Here is a 24,430-nt window from a genome sequence, read left to right on the forward strand (position 1 = left end):
CTACTGCGGGCATGACTTTTTCCTGAGTTCTGGTTTATCCTTTTTGACTGTGGCTACAATCATGCCCCCAGATCCTGCAGCTGGCAGACGGTTAAGTCGTCCACCAATATCTTGTACAGCGCTAACATATAAATTCTTTGCTCCTGTGTTATCTGCACAATTAGTTACTGCTCCTACAGGAAGAGCAAGGGAGATCCTAAACTTTGCTCCCGCGGAACCACCACGTCCTCTCTTGAACATTTTGTATTGTTGAAAGAACTTATTTTGACAGATTCACAATCCTTTTAGTATGTACATAATTGGGAAGTATCTTAGGAAAACTCTAATGTTGTATTCTGATAAAAGAATAACTTAATAATAAAAATATATAATTTTTATCATCGGATCTTGTGATACTCAAGATCGAAATACATAGATGGAAAATTATGAGGAAGATCTATGTCCAGTGGTGGACAAGCGAATATCGAATGATGATGATGATAATTTTTATAAGAATAAAACCTCTGGCTGTCCAAATTTTTTACCATCTACTTTTAGACAAGAGTGACCAGTAAAGCAAAAGCTTTCTTAGAATCTATGGAAATTAATAAATTAAAAAATATCTGAATGACCAACTCGAGACCAACAGCTCGCCACTCCTCAACCTATTCAGTTAAAGACTTTAAAGTGTAGACTAGGGTGACCAAAGTCCCGTAAAAACGGGATTGTCCCGTTTTTAACGATTTGTGCCGGAGTCCCGAAAAAGTATCTCGGAATGCCTAAATGTCCCGTATTTGCGTTGGGTTGAGTTTTTGTATCTGACTATATTTTTTCTCTTTAATTTTTCTTCAATTTCTGCATCTGTTTTCATTCTTATTTCTCCCTCTTTTGTTACATTGTGGACCAGTATTGTTCTCATTATTTTTCTTTCAAATTTCAGAAGGCTATCTTCCTCTTTCTTGTTAATCGTCGTTATTTCCATCCCATATGTAACACCATTTCTTATTAAGGTCTTATATAGGTTCATATTATACTTAGAGTCTTGCTTCTCAGCAGATTTCTACCGTGTAGATGTTTTTCTGTCCTTCAGAATTCTTTCCTCTGTTCTCTCTTCTTCCGATTTTCCCTATTTTTAGTCCTAAGTAGCTAAAGGTGGATACAGTTTCAAATTTATGGTTCTGTGTTATTAGATATTTCTGAGTTGGGTCATCTTTCCCTATCGCCATGTATTTTTTCTGTGAGCTGGTTTATCTCTAGTCCTATTATTCTCTTCGCTTCCTTATGTAATTTTCCAACTGCAAGTGTTATTTTCGTCTTCGCTGTGATGACTGAATCATCTGCATATCTTACTATTTGAAGTTGATCTGTAATAAGGTTTTTTTTGCAAAGTTTGTCATCCTTATGATTACAGATTATGTCAATATCTGATATTGCCAATATCAGATTAAATACTGTCGGAGAGATAGAGTCACCTTGTTTCACGCCTTTGTGTACATTAATCTCCTTAGAAGTTGTTCCGTTGTAACTGATCCTTGCTCTGGTGTTATTTAGGCAAACTGTTAGCATATGTCTTAATTGTTCTGGGATTCCAACATTCTCTAGCTGCTTCATTATTTTTGTCCGATTGGTTGTATCAAAAGCGCTTTTGAAATCCATGAATATTAGGTGCGTTTCTCTGTCGTATTCTTCCGATTTTTGAATTATTTGCTCCACTGTATATATGGAATTAATCGTCGACCTCCCCCGGTCTGAACCTGTTCTGGCATTTTCCTAATATTCGTTCAGTGCATGATTTAAGTCTTATGTTTAGTATATTTTCTAGAATGTTATAATATGTGTTGTTTAATAAAGTTATTGCTCTGTAATTCTCGCACTCCTCTAGATCTCCTTTTTTATATATAGGTACCTACTATAATACCTGCGTTCCAATCGGCTGGTAGTCTGTTTTGTTCATATTTGTTTTATTAGCTGGTTTATTCCTTTACGCAATTCTCATCCTCCGTATTTTATTCCACAGATATTTCATCTTCTCTGAAAATGTTTTCTTCGTCGTTATCTTGTACGGCCTTACATCTTCATCGAAGTGTATTTTCTTCAAAGTGAATACCATTTTTTCGTAACATTCTTCCCATATTTTGGTGATCTGTCTGTCCTGAAACAAGGTTTTTCTTTTTTTGCTTTTTAGTCCTCTTGTTTTAATGCTGGGCTTATTTTTTGCTGCTTTGACTTTTTTGTAAAATTATTGTTGTATTTGATAATTTCTTCTGTCTTTTTCAATATCCTCCAGCGACTTTTTATTTGTTGAGTTGGCTTTGTTTCTCGATATTTTATATTCTCTCCTGTTTTGTTCTGACGGGTTGTTGATCCATGCCATTCTGGCGGAGTTTTATAGTTTTCTGTTTCGCAGTCTTGATCGTACGTAAATTACACATTCAAAAGTAAATTGAAAAGGATTTATAGGTCCCAAATTACCTAAAAGACCATGTTTTAATTTCCCCTACCTGTTTGGTTATCGCTCCAAACCCTCCTTGGCGGTGGCGCACCCAGGGGGTTTTCGGGGTTAAACCCCCCTGGGCGTATGAAAAATATACAAAGAATCGTAGGAAAATATGTCTTTCACAAGCAATACAAAAAAAATTCGACGCCCAACCAACCCTCTCCCCCCAGAGAAAAATTCTAGGTGCGCCACTGCTCCTTGGATGTGTCCCGTTTTTTTCAAGTTTATGATTTGGTCACCCTAGTGTAGACGCATAGTAAATACACATCACTTGAGAAAGGCATTCTGCCGAAACAGCTGTAGTGACATTAATTATAATAAAAATGTGCAAATAATTGAAAACAAAAGTTTTTGGTGTTTTATTGTTAGATAAAATAAAGAATGTTTTGTTGGTTTGTAAGAGAATTTTTTTTTCTGCCTCTGAAGTTTCGTATCGTTACCAGCACTTTATAAAAACGTCAAGTGGAGTAAAATCTTTGCAGAGAACAAAGTGGGTAGGAGAAAACCACAATCGACGTAAATCCGGACTTTTCTTGTCTCTGAGGTATTGCGAAAATCATTGCAGACATTCTTCTGTTTAGCTAAACAGTGGTCGCCAAAAAATGCCTCTTTTTTTAGATGTCTCGGTATTACGAGGGCAATGTGAACAGTTCTCGATCTGGTAGTTACGAAAGTTCTTATTGCTTATTTAAGAGAAAAAGTAAAATAATTTGAACGATGAGAAGATTTGGTTGTAAAATATTGGATTGTTAACCCTTTCATTGGATTTACCCCTCCTTACATTATAATTTTATATTAAATATATTTCAAGAATAGCCTTTTTGAAAAAGAGGAAATTTCTGAGTAACCAAAGACTCAATCTGTAAATCCGATATCGGATCGTAAAATGGTATATCCACTTTATTCTTCTTTATGGTACTGTTAATGTTGACTTAATTAGAAAGGTGAAAGCTTTAGAGTTGTGGCTTTTTAAGAGAATTTTTAAAATACAATAGACCGATTAGTCTAGGCGCCAGAAAAGTCACCGTGTCCTTTTAAATTCTGATAGACAAACTCCACGGTTTCTTATGGATTTTTGGCTACTGATTACGAATTTCGAGGATGGATTTCAACCCGAGTGATCAAAAAATTGTTATAAACAATTTAATTGTTTATAAATTGTTTATAAGGCTCTGGCTCATAAACTAAAAGAGATAAAAAATAATGTTTCAAATAAAATTTGTTCCTTACTAAAAAACAAAGAAAAAACGTTTACTAAACTTAAATAAAATAATTAGAACTTAAGATATTGTAAAATTAGTGCACAATACAAATTGCAAATTGCAAAATAAGTATTTTTCGAAGCTTTATCGATCGTAACTCGGCTTCTACGCATGCAAATGACTGAGACTTAGAAGGTCTCGTTTTAAAGCTTAATTAATAATAGGCTTTCAAACAAAGTTTGTTAAATTATTTTATCTTCATTTGTTTTAAAGGTATACCCGTTTGAAGTTGTAATTTTCTTAAAAAATTGTACATTCATTTGTTTATAAGGCTTTCAAGCAAATTTGAGCTATAAACATTTATACTTTAATTAACAATAATGATAGAAGAACTCAAAAGAAACAATTTGAGCTTAGGAAAATGCTCGTAAGTTTATTTTTGGCCAAGATATCGATATTTTAATGGCGCGCTATGAGGCGCAACATCGGCTCACAGTCAAGTATTTTTCGACGCTTTATCGATCGTAACTCGGCTTCTACGCATGCAAATGAGCCAATATGTGATATCCATATAAAAATGGATCGAGTTGTTTTGCAGCATCAGCATTGCATATAAAACTAGCATTTATGATGTGGCGGCATACACACAATTGACGGGCCTTGATGATGCTGCAAAAGAACTAGATCCACTTTATATGGATATCGTATAGAAATATAGATAGTTAGACTCTGAAGCCCCAAAAAGTTTTAGTTTTACTGCCTACAAGAACAGACTTAGTACCACCATGTAACTGTAAAAATTTCTCTAAGAACTTATACAGATGTAAAAAAGCTGAGATTCCCTGTATATCTCTATGCAGATGCATGAAAAAAATGTTTGTAAAAATAGTATTAATAAATAATATCAACTTACTTTTTAGTTATATTTCTGAAATATTAGTTTTTAATGTTTTTTTTTCTCCTTTAGTACAAAAAATAGAAGATAAAGTAAATAGAATGAAAGGTGATACGAGGTACAGTATGATGATTTAATTATAAGAATTATATGATAAAATTTTATAAGGATCTTCAAAAATGAAAAATGAAGATAACGTATGTATACATAGAAATTATAATGTGCATCGAGAAGTTAGCGCGTGAACCTTTACGTGGTGAGCCGATCTTGCGCCTCATAGCGCGCCATTTAAATATTGATATCTTGGCCAAAAATAAACTTACGAACATTTTCGTAAGCTCAAATTGTTCCTTTTGAGTTCTTCTATCATTATGTTAATTAAAGTATAAATGTTTATAGTTCAAATTTGCATGAAACCCTTATAAACAAAATAATGTACAATTTTTTTAGGAAAGATATAACTTCAAACGGGTATAACTTTAAAACAAGTAATTTAACAAACTTTGTTTGGAAGCCTATTAATTAAGCTTTAAAATCAGACCTTCGAAGGCTCATTTGCATGCAGAGAAGCCGAGTTACAATCGATAAAGCTTCGAAAAATACTTATTTTGCAATTTGCAATTTGAATTGTGCACTAATTTTACAATATATTGAGTTCTAATTGTTGGATTTAAGTTTAGTAAACGATTTTTTCTTCGTTTTTTATTAAGGAATAAATTTTATTTGAAACGTTTTTTTTTATCTCTTTTAGTCTATGAGCCAGAGCCTTATAAACAATTTATAAACAATTAAATTGTTTATAACAATTCTTTGACCACTCAGATCAAAATCCACCCTCGAAATTCGTAGCAGCCAAAAATCCATAAGAAACCGTTGAGTTTGTCCATCAGAATTGAAAAGGACACGGTGACCTCTATTTGGCGCCCAGACTAGATCATATTACGAACGAAATGGTGTTGCACAAAATGGAAAGAGACAGAGAACTTTTGACACCATTAAAAGGAGAAAGACAGCATATTTGGGGCTAATATTGAAATACTTAGAAATGATAAGTACGAGTTGTTGCAGCTGATTATGAAGGGTAATATCGAAGGAAAAAGGGATCCTGGTGGACGACAAATATCCTGGCTGAAAAATATTCGCGACTGGACCGGGTTGAACACGCAGACGCTTTTGAGAAAAGCAGAATATAGAGACGAATTTGTAATGGTTATAGCCAACCTCCATTAGTGGAGTCGGCACTAGAAGAAGAAGAAGATATTTGTAGGAATTTCTATGTCCTTGTCCCTACTCAAGAACATATTAACATACACAGTTTAAACATAGGCGTAACCAGGGGGTGGTTTTGGGGGTTATGACCCCCCCCCCTTTTGGATGTACTTTGAGATTTATACGCTTAACACCATTATTATTCCATACCCCCCAGAGACCTTCAAGTAGACGTAACCCCCCCCCCCCCTTAGGATCATCCTGGTTACACCTCTGAGTTTAAACATATATAGCGCTCTCTGCATATTTGTATCTCTTGCTAAAAATAGGTCTTTGAATTTCAAAGATTTAAAAAAAATCACTGGGTGGTAAAATGGTACATCTCTGGACAGGGAAAAATACAGTTCGTGAAAAATTTGTTACCTAATTGATAATATAATTGTGAAGTTAAACAATGAAACAATAAAAAATTGAGATCTTAGGAAGAGAGTAAGATCAAAAAGGCCTTTCTAAATATTGACAAAAGACCTTATGGCCGGTTTGCGGGATGCAAAGTAGTCGGGGCACACTTTAAACTATTTTATTTGTTTATTTACAACAAACTACATATTAAAACAAGTAAGAAAAACTATGGCAGTTCTTTTCGGAGTTTCTGAATGTGTTCTGACAGACGTCGGTTAATCAATCTCCTCTTCTTTCCCCAGTCGGTCAACACATATGTGGTCGTAGGTTAACTGTCAATCTGCCACAACCTGTACAGCCATTCGAAAATGAACTTTTTTGTTTATAAACATTTTTTAATTTAGAAAATCTCATTTTCAAGAAAGTAGCCTGTTGTACGTTTTCATCTACAATGAGAATTTTTGTTCTTGGTGTTTTTCACAATACCTATTGAAATGAATGAAAAAAGTCGTTTTTTTGCTCAAAGGACACCGCACACATCTTATGGAAAATAGAATGTCACTCAAATGAAATAAAATTTACATGAATAGATGCGTCATTAAATTTCAATAATTTAATACTATTGCGCCAACTCTGTATTTTGATTAACAAGAGCGTAAATTGATAAAAATATAAAGGGTCAAGTTTTCAATCCTAATAGCAAGATTAATGATATTAAAAAATATTACTAAAAGATTTTTAAATTGAAAACTTATTGGTCCATTTATTAAGATAGTTTTGCCTTCGCATTGCAACTGAATAAAAATGGTATACATTTTTATTGATAAAAATAAATATAAAATCAAATAGGAATGTACGTGTGTCAAAGAGAGAAAAAAGATCTTGGGATTCGCTTACTCCATAAATCTTTCTCGAGTAATTAAGGCAGAGGCTTACACTTTTCTTTTCCTATTATTATTGATGATAAAGTAGGTATAATTTGGTTAGTTGTTCCGCCTCTAATGGGGTTAAGCTAGTGGTGAATATACTGTATTCAATAGCCGCTAGACTAATGTTATTTATGAATGCCAGTTTTGTGGACTTCAAAATGCGATTTCAATAAACTTTAATTACAATTAACGCACTAATTAAGCAAAATTCAGAGTTGGCGCAATGGTATAAAATTATTGAAATTTCAGGAAGCATCTATTCATGTAAATTTTATTGAATGATGTGTATGGTGTCCTTAATATAAAACCATGACGTAATAAAAATTTCGTTACCCAAGAAATGGTACGCCTTTTCTATTGACTTCCGCCAGATATTCCAGTAAAAAAACGGCCAATAATTGTTCGATTTTTCAATTGCTTATTCGACTCCGTTTCCTGAGATATACTCTCATCCTACTGGCCTCCATTAATCGCACCTTGTAGAATAGACCCTTTAAAAAAATAATTAGACCCAAAAAATCCAATCTGGTTAGTTCATTTTCTTCACCTCATTCCTCATTCTCATTCCGTCCAATTATCCTAAATGAATATGCAGCGGCTAGCAGCTAATTTACATGAGACTCTCGAAATATTTCCCCGACATAAACCCGACAACGACAAAATAATAAGCAAGAGCAAGATTCTAACTCATCTCCGGACAACTCATTTTATTTTTAGGATCCTCACTACAAGCGTTTATAGCCGATACCAACTCCTAGATGTACATGTACAACGTACGAATGGATTCAGTGTCGCACCCAGGGGGGTTTTGGGAGTTAAGCCCCCCCCAGGGCATATAAAGAATAGTAGGAAAATGTAACTTGTCTCACAAACAATGCAAAAAAAATTGGTGCCCAAGCCAACCCCCTCCCCCCCAGAGGAAAATTATCTCCTTTCAATAGGACTCTGTCCTGTTTCTTATGTTACAGTCTCTGCTGCGATTTGGAGCTCCAGCTCTCGTAACATAGTTTTTTAAATCTTCCTATGGGTCGCTTGGTGTTGGGCTTCTGTGTCTTCGCCCATTTCGCTATACGTTCAGGGTCCATCCGATCTACGTGGTCTCTCCACATGCCTCGTCGTGTTCTTTTCCATGTCATTACATCTTGAACTCAATGAGTCTTCGTTTCGTATCCTATCTCTGAGTGTGATACCTCTTATGGATATTAGGGTTCTCATCTCTGTTGTTCTCATTGTCCGTATGTCAGTACATTCTCCGTATGTCAGTACGGGTCTAACACATGGATTATTATTCATTTATGAATATACTTAAAACATATAATTTCCTTTAAAACATATCTAAATTTTAATAATTTTATGATAAAAATTATCTTACACAACAATATAATATTAATAATATCTAATTGAAATATGGTTAATTGTAAAGGTACCTCTTGAGTGAAATTCATTTTTTTTATATTCCTAGTATAAAATTAATAAAATTTGATATAAGATTGTTGCATATTAGGTTTTAGACCAAGCAGAGCTTTTTATGAAGAATAACTCTTTGTCAAATTAAAATTTTCAATTATTTTTTCATTTAGAAGGATGTGATTGCATATTAGAACAAGTTTTTAATTCCAAACATTGTTTTATGATAACAATATTCGATATTGTGAAATATAAAGATATGTACTATTGAGCCAAATTCCTATTTTTTGTTTAACAAATTCCTATGTTGTTTTGAACAACATTGTTCTCTAATCTGTGCCCATATGTATCCAATTGCCAAACCTCCGAAAAAAATTATGGGATATACAAACAATTTTTATAACAAGACTAATGTGTATCAAATACGTCTATAATTTAAAATTATTTTTGATTATACAGAGTCACTCGGAACAACATAGTGAATCAAAGTTGTGTTTTTAAATGAAACACCCTATATATTAAATCATTTTTTAGCGATATTAAGAGTTTGTATAATATTTTATAGGTTTACAGTTAATAATTTTCGAAATATTTACACTTTTATTGAGAACAAGCTGAAAATGCGAGCATTATCATAACGAAAACTTTGTTTATTTACGTATTTTAATTCATAATATGGAAAATTTGCTATTATGAAAAGTTGTTCAAAATTAAAAATTATGTTTTAATGTGCAATTATGTCATTCTAATTTAAATGTTGTGAATTATAAAGGTACTTTACTCTTGATCGAAATTCATATTTTTTATATACCTCGTATAAAATTAATAAAATTTGATATATGATGGTTGCATCATAAATCTTAGACCACGAAGAGCTTTTTATGAAGAATAACTTTTCTTCGTCAAATTAAAAATAAAAGAGTTATAAATGAAAATGTTGCTGGTATCCATAATTTGAGAAAAATCTTCAAATATTTTTTTCCATTAGAAGGATGTAATTGCACATATAAGACCATAATTTTTTATTCCAAACAACATTTCATATATTCGGTCACAAGCGCCGACTACGTGGGTGCTGCGGGGCCCGCGCCCCGGACAGGTAAATCTGTCCGGTGCGAAGCACCGGTCGCCGAAGGAGTTGAATTTTCGGTCGCCGCACGATACATGGAGAGGAAATTTTCAAGGCTGCCGTCTGCCGATCTCCCATTATACCGTGAAACCCCGTCTCGCCCGCCCACTCCGCGCGCTTAGGGCTGAATTCTCGGACGTCGTTCACTTGCTCGTTCTGTGTGTTTATTCTGTTACAAGACAAGACCAGTCGAATATATTTCAATTTGTCACGCATTTTGTTTACGGTGCGTTTTTTTCTTTGGTGAGGGGACGTGCCGTCACTGTACATATATTAAGGCAGGTAACTACAAAGGGGAAATAATTGAAGCGTTTATTTGAAAAATAACACTTGTCGAAGAATTAAAATTTTGGCAAATCAAGAAAAACTGCCCAGCTTCAATTTATTTCAAATCTTACTTTTACTAAGATATTCATTGGAAGGAATGTGGATATCAAAATAATTGTACATGTACAAGTTGATTTCATATTTTTATTGATATATTAAACAAAAATCGGTAGAAACTTAGCAAAATATATCATCTATAATATTCATAATATTAGAGGTATTGTGTTGAACAGTTTCTGCCATGCTGAACTAGTTTTCTATTACAAAAGAAACAAACATCACCTGCTATTAACAAAGAACGCACACAAGTGATAAATTTATAGACAAATCATTCACGCTTAGCGATGACCGTTGATTAAGATGGGACAAGCGTTGCTTTTACAACATACCGCTTGGACATCTGTTGTTTTTCTAAAACTATCCGAATATTCTATGTAGTTTACTCCCGACATTTGGGATTTTTACACACCTGAATGTGTGAGATCGATAAAAAAACTACTATTTTATGCGAACAACATATAATTAGGAAATGGTTGAATGCTCGAATAAATGAATTTTAAAGTCAAAAGGCAGATATTGAGCACTGAATTTAATTAAATCTTGCCCAAGTATACTTTCGCTCAGAAGAGCATCCTCAGGGGCATTTTGTCAATAAAAAGAAGGTATCCTCGAATGTCATTTAATTATTATAAATCATTTTGGTGGCAAACTTAAATTAACAACTAACTACACACTGAACAAGGGACAAACATATAAATTAAATTGCCAGTAGGTTCTACATTTTAAATATGTAATACTTAAAATTATCTGATATTTAAAATGTAGACCCTACTGGCAATTTAATTTATATGTTTGTCCCTTGTTCAGTGTGTAGTTAGTTGTTAATTTAAGTTTGCCACCAAAATGATCTATTATAATTAAATGACATTCGAGGATACCTTCTTTTTATTGACGAAATGCCCCTGAGGATGCTCTTCTGAGCGAAAGTATACTTGGGCAAGATTTAATTAAATTCAGTGCTCGATATCTGCCTTTTGACTTTAAAAAACAACATATAAAGACAAATTTGCAAAAAATGGACATGCGTTGTTTTTCAAATAAACGCTTCAATTGTGTATTAAAATGCTTTTGTTTTGTGACAACACGAATGAAGTGTGAAATTTCCATTCTAGATTCCTGATCACTAGAAATGGATAAGTTCATAATACGTACTCCGATACAAACTCATCAGGCTACGAGGAATGAACAACCTGTTCCAGTTCCATCGACATCTGTTGAGAGTTACAATGGTAGTAAAACCATAACGTCTAGTGGAAAGAAGGGCAGACAGTTTCGTGACACGTGGATTGTCACTTATGCATGGATAACAAATGACAGTACAATCGATAAAATTTTTTGTACTATTTGCAAAATAGCAGCCGCATTGAAGCTGCCAATAGCATCGACTGAAATCAATTCGCAGAGAGTCTTATCAACTTACGTTACAGAAGGTTTCAACCCGTGGGGTAAAGCGTTAGAGAGATTCAAGGATCACGAAAAGTCAAAATTTCACAGACATTCGGCGCTATCATTGAGACAGAACGATCAAGGCTTGAACGTCGCAAATATGTTGTCAAAGTCTAAATTGAAAGACATGACCGATGCAAGAAAATGACTTCTCACAATATTTTCCACTATTAAATACTTGACTGTTCGGGGTATTACCGTCAGAGGACACTTCGATAGTACATCAAACTTCAATAATCTGCTTCATTTAAGAGCTAACAATATTCCAGAACTGCAATTTTGGTTGGGCAGAACAGGATATAAATGGTTATCTCATGTTATTTCGAATGAAGTAATGTCCATTTTATCGAATGCTCTGTTCAGAGAATTATTCATGATCGTGTCCGTTCGCCAGAATTTTTGTCAATAATTGCTGACGAAACATCAGACATTTCAGTGAGCGAACAAATGTCTTTCTGCTTGAGAAGCGTGAATGCTTCCTTGGAAGTTGAAGAATATTTCATCGGTGTGCACGAGACTGAATCCACAACTGCAGATGTTCTCTATAACATGATTAGAGATGTTTTGTTACGTTGTCGATTGGAGATTGGCAATTGTTGGGGACAGTGCTACGCCGGCGCAGCGAATATGAGTGGATGTGTCAATGGTGTTCAAAAAAAATTCTTCTCGATGAGCCACGTGCTATATATGTGCACTGTCACGCTCATAGAGTGAATCTAGTCGTTAAAGATTCCTTCCAGAAAATCTTGCATGTCCGTGATTTCCTCTCTGATATAAAAGACATTATGACTTTCATTCGAGATTCTCCGAAAAGACTCAGCCATTTCAAGCTATTTCAAGCCTCAGATAAATCTTCAGCTCTTTGCCCATTTTGTCCCACTCGCTGGTGTGTGAGAGTTTTAAAGAGTTTCTTAAAAAATTACGAGAATATGAGTGAATTCCTGGAACAGCAGAAATCGCAGCCAAGCGATGGAGGATCAAAAGTTAGCGGATTCCTCAACAAAATTTCGGATTTCGGATTTTACTTCCTTCTTAAGTCTATAATACTTATATTCGAAAGAATAGAGACATTGAACACGATCCTGCAAGGACAAGCACTTGATTTTAATAAAGCAACCAAACAAGTAGAAACTGTGAAAACGTTTTTGCTGTCGATTCGCAATGAAGGCAGGTATGGTGAATTGTGGAACAATGTTAAAACAGAGTCTGAGCAATTGGATTTGAACGAACCAATATTGCCCAAAAGAAGGAATGTCTCAAGGAAAGTAGATGACATGAGACAAACCGAACACAATTTTGACGATGTTAAACAATTTTACCGCCAGATGTACTATGAAATTATTGACATGACAGTGACTAGCTTGACGACAAGATTTGAGGGGGATACATTGAAGCATCTCAGAAAAGTTGAGGCATTTGCGCTGGACAAAGCGGAAAATGCAAATGATGTGACATCCTTCTATAAAGAAGACTTCGATGGCGATAGATTGGCCCTTCATAGAAACATGTTATTGGATATTACATCACAGCGAAATGTCGAACTTGAATCTATACAGGATATAGTGACAAATCTGAGCAGTCATAGCGAGCTTTATGATATTTTACCTGAATATTTAAAATTCATAAAGTTGTTGCTGGTAATACCAGTCTCATCATGTACGGACGAAAGATCTTTCTCGTCATTGAGAAGATTGAAATCATTTTTAAGATCAACAATGAGCCAGAAGAGATTAAATGATGTATTGATACTGAATGTTCATGGCGCCATGATGGAAAATCTCGATTTGGAACAACTCTGCAATGAGTTCATCAAACGGTCCTCTGTTAGGATGAACTCTTTCTCATTGTTCGATCCTAGAGAAAAATGAAATATAATATTTTACAGCTGTTGTCTGTTGTCTTATCATGTTCTATTGACTAATGGCAGTTTTATATGTATTAGTTTTTTTTATTAGTGTTATTATGTTGATCATGTCGTGTTTATGTTTTTCGTAGATATAGGATATAGGTATGTTTACCAATTTATCTATCTTCATATTTTTAATTCAATAAACTTTAATAAATTAGTCGAATATGTTTATTTTCCTGAAAAATTTAGCTACCCAGCCCACCCTACCTTTTTCAGCACAAAGACAAAAACTTCAATCGAAGGTGAGGTGCACCGGACGGAATTTCTAAAAGTCGGCGCCGCTGTATTCGGTACAACTGGCTAGTGAATTTAGTCAGTAATTTTGCCAATTCGACAAAATAATAATTACTAAATAGTTAATAATTACTATATAATTAGTAATTTTGCCAATTTCAGCAAAATTGACAAAAAACAAAAACATTACTCGGCCGTAAAGGGGGAGGCCGTATACTCGTATAAATCTTTCTAAAGTTGATAAATTATTGCTTTCAAAATATACTCAAATTGTATTTTTGAACATCTTATTTTTTTATATAATAATTAAATTCACTATTAAATGTCATTGATATTTTATTAATATTTAATTTAAAATTTAGTTTGACATTCTCGAAATGTCAAACCCAAATGTAAATAATAATATACTTTAAACAGTTTATTTATATTTTATTTAAATATTAAACTAATTTTAATACTTACTACTTTCCAAAAATTTTTATTAAAACAATACGAAAAATTAAAAAAATAAAAGAATAAAACACACGCAAACACATTGAAAAAATGAAACCAAAGAAATTATTTCTGAACAATTGTTGAGAAAATTTTAACCAAAGACGTATTTTCTGAAGAAAAAAAATATAATAAATATACTTACAATCATAAAATGCATAAAAAAAATACAAAAAAAAATAAAAATTTGCATTGGGAATTGAACCTGCGTCTATCAGGTTTATATTATTTTGAACTCACCCCATGTAGAATTTAACTACCGAGACATGTGAATGAAGTGGAAAGATATACCTAGCAACTAAACGTTTTAAAAAATTTTTGACAGTTGCTTATTCTGTTAGTTTAATCAAATAAGTTTGATTCTTGTGGAATTAAAATACGACAAAATATAGACTAAAAAAGCAACATATTAGATGGAGATTTTTGTTGGTAACCAAATTATGTAAATCAAAGCATTCCTACTACCTAGGTAGGTAACTTGCTTTTTGTCACTGTCTTCACAACAATAAAAACTAATATACACAGCATTTTGTTTATCCAGAATCTCCATTTGAACAATTATTGACAGATGATTTTAACACCCAATCAGAACCCTCATAACGTTTCATACCATACTGTCGGTGTGCGCATGCGCCCAGCAAAATAAAAATTTACCCTCATGCCTAAAGAAGTATAACTTCAAAAAAAACTAGCCTACTTACTATAAACGATTTCAGCTGACGTTTAGTGTGTCGGCGGAAAATAAAAGGATTGTGACGTCACATTTTAGACTTTGAGATCGATTATCTCGAAGACGGTTAGAGATATCGAAATGCCGTTTCAGATATCAGATTTGGATTCAGAAGAAAAAACTACATAAGAATCCATAGATAAATCTGATCTGAGTATTGCAGGAGCGGCAACGCAATAACACACAGACTTTGCGAATTTATAAACGAAAAGTTTTCGTTGAAAATGGTAATATTTAAAGAGCTGTGGTTTCCAAAGCAACAAAAATTTAAATGACATGTAAATAATTTAATATCTTTGACATAATATAGTCACATAATACAATAGATACTGTGATCACTATTTGCAAATAAAATTTTTTCTCTTTTTTTAAAAGGTACGGTTGTATGTACCTAGCATGTTTCGTTTTGTAGATATTTAACAGAGAATTATAGATTTTACGTTTTTGCTGATTTTTTATGAAAAAAGAAATTTGCAAAAAAATAATTACATATTATAGGAGCTCATCGGCTTGTTATAAATGCTTGTAGTCACGACCCCAAAAATACAATGAGTTATCCAGAGACGCAAGTGATTCTACGTCGGTTCTGGCTGGATTTCCCCATCGATTAAATACCCAACCAAGCTCGCGCATGCTTCCACTCGTCCGTGCTCTTAATATTGCAACAATTTGATATTATCAACTAATTCTTATAAACAAAACTAAAAAACTTTCACTTCCAGGTACCAGCCACAAACAAATTTATTTTACATTACATTCTCGCTCGATACGGTGTGCTTCTGAAAGGAGGGAAATCAGTGGGAAAAGGTGTTTCTATATTAGCGCATTCGAACTATGTGCGACCTCTCCGATTAAACCAAGAAGTGATGGCTACCGAGATTGTATTTAAGACGAGAAAGGAGAATCATGAAATCAGTTCCTCGCAGTGTACTGAACCGGGAAGAACTCAAACGGCAGATATGCAATGGAATGAATTGGAACTCTGCCGAGGTGGAAGCGCTCTGTAGTGAAGAGACGTTTCGCCAGAACTGTAATCCCAGCGAGTTGTAGCTGCCACCTCCGATCCGGAGCTGGCCGGTGCGTCAATGCTTGATTATAATGGCACTGGATTGAAGTGTGATGGGCTACGAGTCTGTCTGAGTGTGTAATTATGTAGATAGATTCCGTGTAGCGTGATTGCTATTATATATACTGTGCTATGTATTGTATTATTCTAATATTGTTATTATGTTTTTGATGATAGTTGTAAATACAATTTCATTTTTCTTTTGCAGACGTCCATCTAGGGAACTTTCTCCGGAACTAGGCGAAGATAGAATTATATTTTATTTTGTTATTTTTAATTTTAAACTGTATATAAATATCCTCAATACATTTACTTTACTCCAACTCAGTGGCGGCTCGTGATTTTTACAATAGGGAAGGCTATACCTAACTCTAAAATATCTAGACAAATTTGCACTAACAAAAAAATGCGCCAAAAAATGTAATGTAAGGCCCCATTTTTTGACCAGTTTTTATTTACATTTCATAATATCTTCATAATTTCATAATATCATATCATTTTAAAAATAATTAGTCTAATAGTATGGTATAGTTAGACCCAAACCCAGACATCCAAAGTGAAAGTTATCCTCTAACACCAAATTGTTCTATATGGTCCACATAATGTTCAGAAAAAAGTCACACCATTTTGAGCGTCGGGTTTGGGGGGAGAGGGGGGAGAAATCTGCAAATTCGTAGTTATTTAGGTTTTTCGTCAATATTTCTAAAACTAAGCGGTTTAGCATGAACAACCTTTTACACAAAATTGTTCTACATTAAATTTGAAATAAAAAAGGCCCTATGCATAGCCCTTCTAAAATGAACGGTTCCAAAGTTACGGAGGTAGTATAGTATAATTGGTCCAAAAAAAGGCCTAACTCAGACATCCAAAGTAAAAGTTTTCCTTCAACACCAAATTGTTCTATATGGTCCACATATTGTTCAGTAAAAAGTTACACCATTTTGAGCGTCCCGTTTGGGGGGGAGATGGGGGAGAAATCGGTAAATTAGTAGTTTTTTAGGTTTTTCGTCAGTATTTCTAAAACCTTGCTTTAGCGTAGGGAATGTTCTTTAGAAAAATGTTCTACATAAAATTTAAAACAAAAAAGGTTCTATACATAATTGTTATAAAATCAATGGTTCCAGAGCTACGGAGGGTGAAAAGTGGAGGTTTTCAATACTTTTTATATTTACCGATTTCTCCCCCCTCTCCCCCCCAAACCCGACGCTCAAAATGGTGTGACTTTTTCCTGAACATTATGTGGACCATATAGAACAATTTGGTGTTGGAGAATAACTTTCACTTTGGATGTCTGGGTTTTTGGTAAAGTTAAATCATAAATATTGCCCAAAAAATATAAAAAGTATCGAAAACCTCGATTTTTCGCCCTCCGTAACTCTGGAACCGTTAGTTTTATAACAATTATGTATTGAATATTTTTGTTTTAAATTTCATGTAGAACATTTTTGTATATAACATTGTTTACGCTAAAGCATAGTTTTAGAAATATTGACGAAAAACGTAAAAAACCTACTAATTTACCTACTTCTCTCCCATCTCCCTCCCAAACCGGAGGCTCAAAATGGTGTAACCTTTTACTGAACAATATGTGGACCATATAGAACATTTTGGTGTTGGAGGAAAACTTTTACTTTGGCTGTTTGGGTTAGGCCTTTTTTTGGACCAGTTATACTATACTACCTCCGTAACTTTGGAACCATTCATTTTAGAAAGATTATGCATAGGGGCTTTTTATTTCAAATTTAATGTAGAACAATTTTGTATAGAGGGTTGTTCATGCTAAACCGCATAGTTTTAGAAATATTGGCGAAAAACTTAAAAAAACTACGAATTTACCGATTTCTCCCCCTCTCCCCCCCCCCCCCAAACCCGACGCTCAAAATGGTGTGACTTTTTTCTGGACATTGTGTGGACCATATAGAACAATTTGGTGTTGAAGGATAACTTTCACTTTGGATGTCTGGGTTATGCCATCTTTTGGATCAATTATACTATACTATAATTGTAAAAGTTTAATACCAAAGTTTGTGTCGTTTATTTGTTACCAATTCCATCTTTGTAAGTAAATACGCATATCAAAATAAATACAGATTTGAGTTTTGCAGTCCATACAGGTTGAAGGTTAATATTTTTTAAGATACTCAACTGAATTTTTTTAATTCTAAACGCGGCCTACTGAGAGTCCAAAAACACGGTAAATTACCGATATTTTGCTTTGCATTACAGATATCGGAAAAAGTTATTTGAACAAGTTGTTCCAAATAAAATTCTTACCCCAAATACCAAATTTCATAACAAAATTCGCACTTTTAGTTTTTTCATTATTTTTAGCCAGGACCCTAAAATTTGCCAACGGCAACGGAGCCGAGAAGCTAGTTAGCCTCCGTTGGTAAATCTCCGGGCAGCGTGAGATGGCACCGTAGATGCCACTGTTAGGAGACCGGGTCTCCTTAAACGCCTGCTGCGCTGCGCGGAGCATTAGCAACGGAGGCTGGTCGGCTTCTCGGCTCCGTTCATGCATCTCGGGATAACCCAGGGTCCTGTCTACAATATTAATAAAAAAACTGAGACGCAATCATGCGTTCTAATGCTAATGCTCCGTGCGTATGGATATTTAGTGATAATATGGAATTTACACGTTATATAATAGTGAGAGTGCTTGTTGTTTTTCGCGATTCAAGATAAACAAAACAGTGTAGCGTGTGTAAAAAAATTATGGGGTTGTTAAGCTTCCCTTGCCTCCTCTGACGAGCCGCCACTGCAGTCTAACCTGTGTTTTACTGAGTCTGTTGTCCTGAAAGAGCTACCCGTCACAGGCAACAACCCGAAACAACAAGACAGTGTGCGATGGCCGAAAAATTGATACCAAAATCAATTATTTTGACAGATTGTACGAATAATATTAAGATTGCCATTTAATCTTCTTTTAATCATATTTTAATACTTATTATATTAATTGATGAATTGATGGATTCGACCGTTACTTGATAGAAAACAAACGTTTTCAGTGTTTTATTGTTAGACTTATTATATTATTCCCGGCGAAGACAAATCCAAAGACAAATTATAATAAATATATTTTTTACTAAAAACACGAATATATTTTTTTACACTTTATTTGCACTGATACATATATATGTAACTTGGAAGATTTAGCAATAACTTCATATCGTCGGTATGCGCGTAGTTCATACTGTCGTTTTTATAAAAATTCACTCACAACATTTTTCCCAATCGCGCTTAATGAAGTATAACTTCAAAAAAAATTTTCCAAAAAAATTAGTAAGCAGGTATAATCTGGTTTTAGAAAAATACAGTAGAATATCAAATATGAAAATAAAAACGTAAATAAAACGTAACTAGCAGCCATCGGCTCGCTATAAATGCTTGTAGTCAGGATCCCAAAAATACAAATAGTTATCCGGAGATTCTACATTCTCCGTCGGCTGGTCTGGATTTCCCCATCGATTACATTCCCCAACCAAGCCCGCGCATGTTCTTTAACATTCGTGCTCTTAATATTGCAACAATTTGATATTATCAACTAATTCTTATAAACAAAACTACAAAACTTTCACTTCCAGTTACCAGCCACAAACAAATCCTATTTTACACTACATTTTCGCTCGCTCGATACGGTGTGTTTCTGAAAGGAGGGAAATCAGTGGGAAAAGTGTTCGCTTTTTTTGAATTAGCAGGTGTTTTGGGATAGGACATCGGGTCAGTTCACTCGGGATTTTACAGTGAGCGGCAGCAAACAGGACAAGAAGATGACGAGTGTCGGGGATATTTTGGATTATAAGAAAAAAGATGATGAAGATTATTATTCCATATTGGGCTGTGATTCGAATTCTTCGGTATGTATATTAGTTTCATTCATAAAACTGTTTTATTCTCATTTTTTTTAAATATAAAACTTGTCGAGTACACTAGAATTGACAGTTTAATAGCGTAGGCGCAAAATTTCAGACCAAACCTTAAAAAAACTAATAAATATTTTTGAAAAATTTAAACGCAGAATGAGAGATTACATTATTACCGAGGGCCGAAAGTACCTTACAATGAACAAAAAGTTTCTTTTGAATGAGATATTTGAAATTAAAAAACACACTCAATTTTCTCTTTTTTTTTTTCACCCCTGTAACTTATAAAATAAACATTATAGAAGTTTTCAGGGACTTTCGGCCCTCGGTAATAATGTAATCTATCATTCTGCGTTTAAATTTTTTAAAAATACTTATTAGTTTTCTCAGGATTCGAAATAAATTAATGCATTTAAAAAACATTGGCCCGAAATTTTGCGCCTACGCTCTTAAAGTAAACATTTATAACATTAATTATATTAATAGCTAAGCCTGAGGAATATTTTATTACATAAAATCGACTATTAACACCTGAATCTTCATCGTTCGGGTAACTATAGCATGTTATTATGCTGTGTTTTTAAACCAGGAGGAGTAATTCCAATTTACCGCGCCGTAATGTTTCTTTGTAATTGGTCCAACCTCAGGCAAGTTTACTCCACTGTTATGAAATTTTGACACTATTGGCATTTCTTAGGTTAATTAAGTTATATCGGTTATTTTTTGTGTTTTCTGCGTTATTCCTTTAATTTTTCAGATTTTTAGTCTGCTTTTATACAGGGTGTCCCGAAAATACTGGTCATAAATTATACCACAGATTCTGGGGTCAAAAATAGGTTGATTGAACCTCACTTACCTATATACAATAGTGCACATAAAAAAAGTTACAGCCCTTTGAAGTTACAAACTGAAAATCGATTTTTTTTCATATATCGAAAACTCTTAAAGATTTTTTATTGAAAATGGACATGTGGCATTCTTATGGTAGTAACATATTAAAAAAATATTAAAGTGAAATTTGTGCACCCCATAAAAATTTTATGAGGGTTTTGTTCCCTTAAACCCTCCCCAAACTTTTGTGTACGTTCCAATTAAATTATTATTGTTGCACTATTAGGTAAACACAGTATTTTTAAAAATTTTTTGCCTCTTAGTACTTTTTCGATAAGCCAGTGTTTATCGAGATATTTTGAATATTTGTCGAATCCACCACATATTTGTATATGGTTAAGTACGATTATAGAGAGCTGTTAAAAATCTGAAAATTTATTTATAATTTACATTATTAGGTATATTTTGAAAAATAAGCCACATGTCGATAAAAGGTGACTTATCCAAAAAAGGCTAAGAGGCAAAAAAGTTTTAAAAACACTGTGTTTACCTAATGGTACCACAATAATAGTGTAATTGGAACGTACACAAACATTTGGGGGGTTTAAAGGAACAAAATCCCCATAAAATTTTTATGTAAACATATTAAAGAAGAAGCCGCATCCCGATAAAAACTGGCTTATCTAAAAAATACCAAAAGGCAAAAAAGTTTTAGAAACGTTGTGTTTAACTAATGGTACCACAATAATGAATTAATTGGAACGTACACAAAAGTTTGGGGGGGGGGTTTAAGGGAACATAACCCCCATAACATTTTTATGGGGTGGACAAATTTCACTATAATTTTGTTTTAAGATGTTCCTGCCATAAGAATGCCCCATGTCCATTTTCAATAAAAAATCTCTAATAGTTTTCGATATATTGAAAAAAATTGATTTTCATTTTGTAACTTCAAAGGGCAACTTTTTTTATGAGCACATTTGTACTAAGGTAAGTTAGGTTCAATCGAACTATTTTTGACCCCAGAATGTGTGGTATAATTTATGACCAATCTTTTCGGAACACCCTGTATAAAAAAGCAATTGTTTTTAGAACTCTTTAGCGACGTATCATGACACACGTCCAAAGTCAAGTAATAAATTAGCTAAGTCATTAATTTTACATTAATAGGGAGAAAAGCTCTTCTAGTTACCCCTAAAATCAGGTGGTTTAACTACATGAAGTAATACTGAGGATGACTCATTACCCAGGGCATCCAAAGTAATGTTAAGCACAAAGCCTCCCCATTCGGTATGTCCTTCGATGGGGAGGGGTGGTGGTATAGCTTGGGGGTCAGATAGGTACCATTCCATTTAACGGATAGATAGGACACTGCATTACGGAGTGTAACTGGTTTGATCTTCTGACATGTGGGTCCCACTGTTCAAGACTCAGGGCTTCACCACTGTCGAAGGCCGACATGATTATGATCAACCAGAAAGAGGGTGTATTTGGTGATTTTTCTAATGACTTTCTTGGGTGTGAATCTGCCTTTTTAGTTTACTCCTCCTCGTTTAAAACAAAGCCTAGTCCATTGTGGTTATATCATCTCTTGTCGTTTCCCCATTACTGAGGATCTTGATTTCTTCCAATATTCCTAACAATGTTTCTACATTGGTCTCTATCTTCAGCTGCTCTAGAGCTTCGCAAAATGGTTATATCATACAGTATATTATTATCAGCTATGATAGAAAAATGAATTGTATTTCCAAGTCATTGATAAACAATAAAAACAATTCGAAGAAAATTGATGATAATTGTTATAATTTTCTTTGTTTCACTTCACACTGTGTTCTTATTAAAATTTACGAATATTTTCATAATTCTGTTTTCTTTTTTTTATACATTTTTGTTCATTAAGTAACTTGGAAATCACAGTGGAATGGTTAGTTAAAATAATTGTTATTTAATTTTATTGCCAAAGTCATTTTCGGTATTATTGACATCAGCTGGTTACTATTATCTTATTTTTAAAGATATTTATAACTAAATGGTTTTAAACCGTGTAGAAACTTTTGGCCTTGAATAAATAATCAAAACTTACCAGCTATGATTCAATTTTTACAAGGTGTTACAAAAATGTGGTTTAGGAGTGTTTGAAGGATGCAAACGTTTTTATTTTCTAAACATTTTGACAAGATCCAGATATAATAATTAGTTCGTGTATATTTCAAATATATCACAACAACATAGGGTCTTCTTCTTCCTTGATATAAGCAATTTTGCGTGTTCATTGGCGAGTTTTTACCTTTATGGAAGATTGTTACTGGCATCTATTGCGCGGGCGTGCTATACTTCTTCTAGCACGTAGTATTTTTTTTTCTAATTTGTCCCTTGCTATTTTAACAAAGACTTTGGTGTCCACCATTCTACTGACGTGATTGTTCCATCCTTTTTTTGTCGATATTTCGACACCCCCATCGAACAAGGTTGTAACTCATTTTTAGTGATTTTACAGGAGAGGCAAAAAACTAAAACAAGATTTTTTAAAAATATGTAGCGACATGATTAGACCCTTTTACACTAATGTGATATGATATTTATAACATAATAAGGGATTACTGTGAGATGTATGCTTTGTAATTTTATTAGCTATCGAGAATCTTGAGTTTGATTGAGATACAGCCTTGAGATTAAACATGAGTATCCGTAGAAAAAGGTTGTAACTCGCCTAACAACCATTTTACACTCTCCGTGTTAATTATTTTCCCGTCTAACTATTAAAAGGTTGTATGTTTTGAGTTATTTGCAATATAGCTAGGAGAAAATGAGTTTTTCTGGTATATTTAAACAAAATATCAACTCACAGTTTACACAATTTTAATTGGAAATTCTAAATTTTACAATAACAATATTCTATCACTATGAAAAAACCAGGGTATAAAATATCTAAAATTTTTCGCATTTTTATTGCGTATCTGTAAATATTTAATTTTAAACCATTTTACTTTATTACTTTACTCTTTTACTATTAATATCTACTTCAAAATTAACATGTGTGTCCTTAAATGGGTTAAAATTTATAAGTTGCTTCTGATTTATTTCATTAATTTACGGATTTAGGCTTGCCTGATGATTTGGCATATCGTATCATGGTTATCCATTGGTGTGGAGCATATACGCCGCAAATTTCTCTCTGTTCTAAGCTTGATAAATTAATTCTTCATTTCCTATTATGTGGGTCCAATCTCTGATGCTTCGTAGCCAAGATTTTTTCTTTCTTCTTATACCCCTTTTACCTTCGATATTGCCTTCTAATATTACCTGGAGCTGCTCAAATTCCCTATCACGCATTATGTGTCTTAGATATGGCGTATGTCTAATTGTGATAGTATTGACCAGATGAGGACATGTGTTCGTTCTTTTCAGTACTTCTTCATTCGCAGTTCTGCTGGTCCAGCTTATTCTTAACATTCGGCGGTACATCCACATTTCAAATGAATTCAATTTGTTGACGTCATACAGTTTTAATGTCCAGGTCTCACAGCCATATAGTAATAGAGATCACACATAACACTTTAGTATTCTCAATCTTATTGTGACTGATAGCTTGGGGTTACAGAGCATTTTACACATGTTCATGAAACCAGGCCTTCCTATTTCAAGGCGTCTTCTAATTTCTTTTGAGTGGTCTAGTTGACTATTTAGCTCTCTGCCCATATACGGGGTGGACCAAAAGTCATGTCCATCAAGTTAGCAGAACACAATTATTCTTATACCATAATTAAGTGTAAATTAAATGCAAATTTAATGTTCTAAGAAAAAATTTATTGCTCTTTTCTCT

General features: G+C 33.7%; 3 protein-coding genes across 4 annotated transcripts in view; 2 read left to right on the forward strand and 1 right to left on the reverse strand.

Annotated features, from left to right (window-relative positions):
• LOC114324882 (60S ribosomal protein L23-like) lies at positions 1-267 on the reverse strand. Its single transcript, XM_028272779.2, has one exon. It carries the CDS (start codon positions 238-240, stop codon positions 1-3), a length of 240 nt encoding a protein of 79 aa, XP_028128580.1. The 5' UTR covers positions 241-267.
• Positions 268-12,411: 12,144 nt separating this feature from the next.
• On the forward strand, positions 12,412-13,350 carry LOC126892706 (zinc finger MYM-type protein 1-like). Its single transcript, XM_050662338.1, has one exon. The coding sequence runs from the start codon at positions 12,412-12,414 to the stop codon at positions 13,348-13,350; it is 939 nt and encodes a 312-aa protein (XP_050518295.1).
• Positions 13,351-19,387: 6,037 nt separating this feature from the next.
• LOC114324888 (J domain-containing protein) overlaps positions 19,388-24,430 on the forward strand; it is a 45,592-nt gene continuing 40,549 nt past the window's right edge. Inside the window, exon 1 of one of the 2 annotated variants that reach the window (XM_028272787.2) lies at positions 19,388-19,770. In XM_028272787.2, the coding sequence (XP_028128588.1) occupies positions 19,684-19,770 (87 nt within the window). In that variant the 5' untranslated portion in view covers positions 19,388-19,683. The remainder of the gene's footprint in view (positions 19,771-24,430) is intronic. The other variant, XM_028272786.2, reaches the window with a different exon arrangement.

The sequence above is a fragment of the Diabrotica virgifera genome, chromosome 9, assembly GCF_917563875.1.
Source record: "Diabrotica virgifera virgifera chromosome 9, PGI_DIABVI_V3a".
In the NCBI taxonomy this organism is placed as follows: domain Eukaryota; kingdom Metazoa; phylum Arthropoda; class Insecta; order Coleoptera; family Chrysomelidae; genus Diabrotica; species Diabrotica virgifera.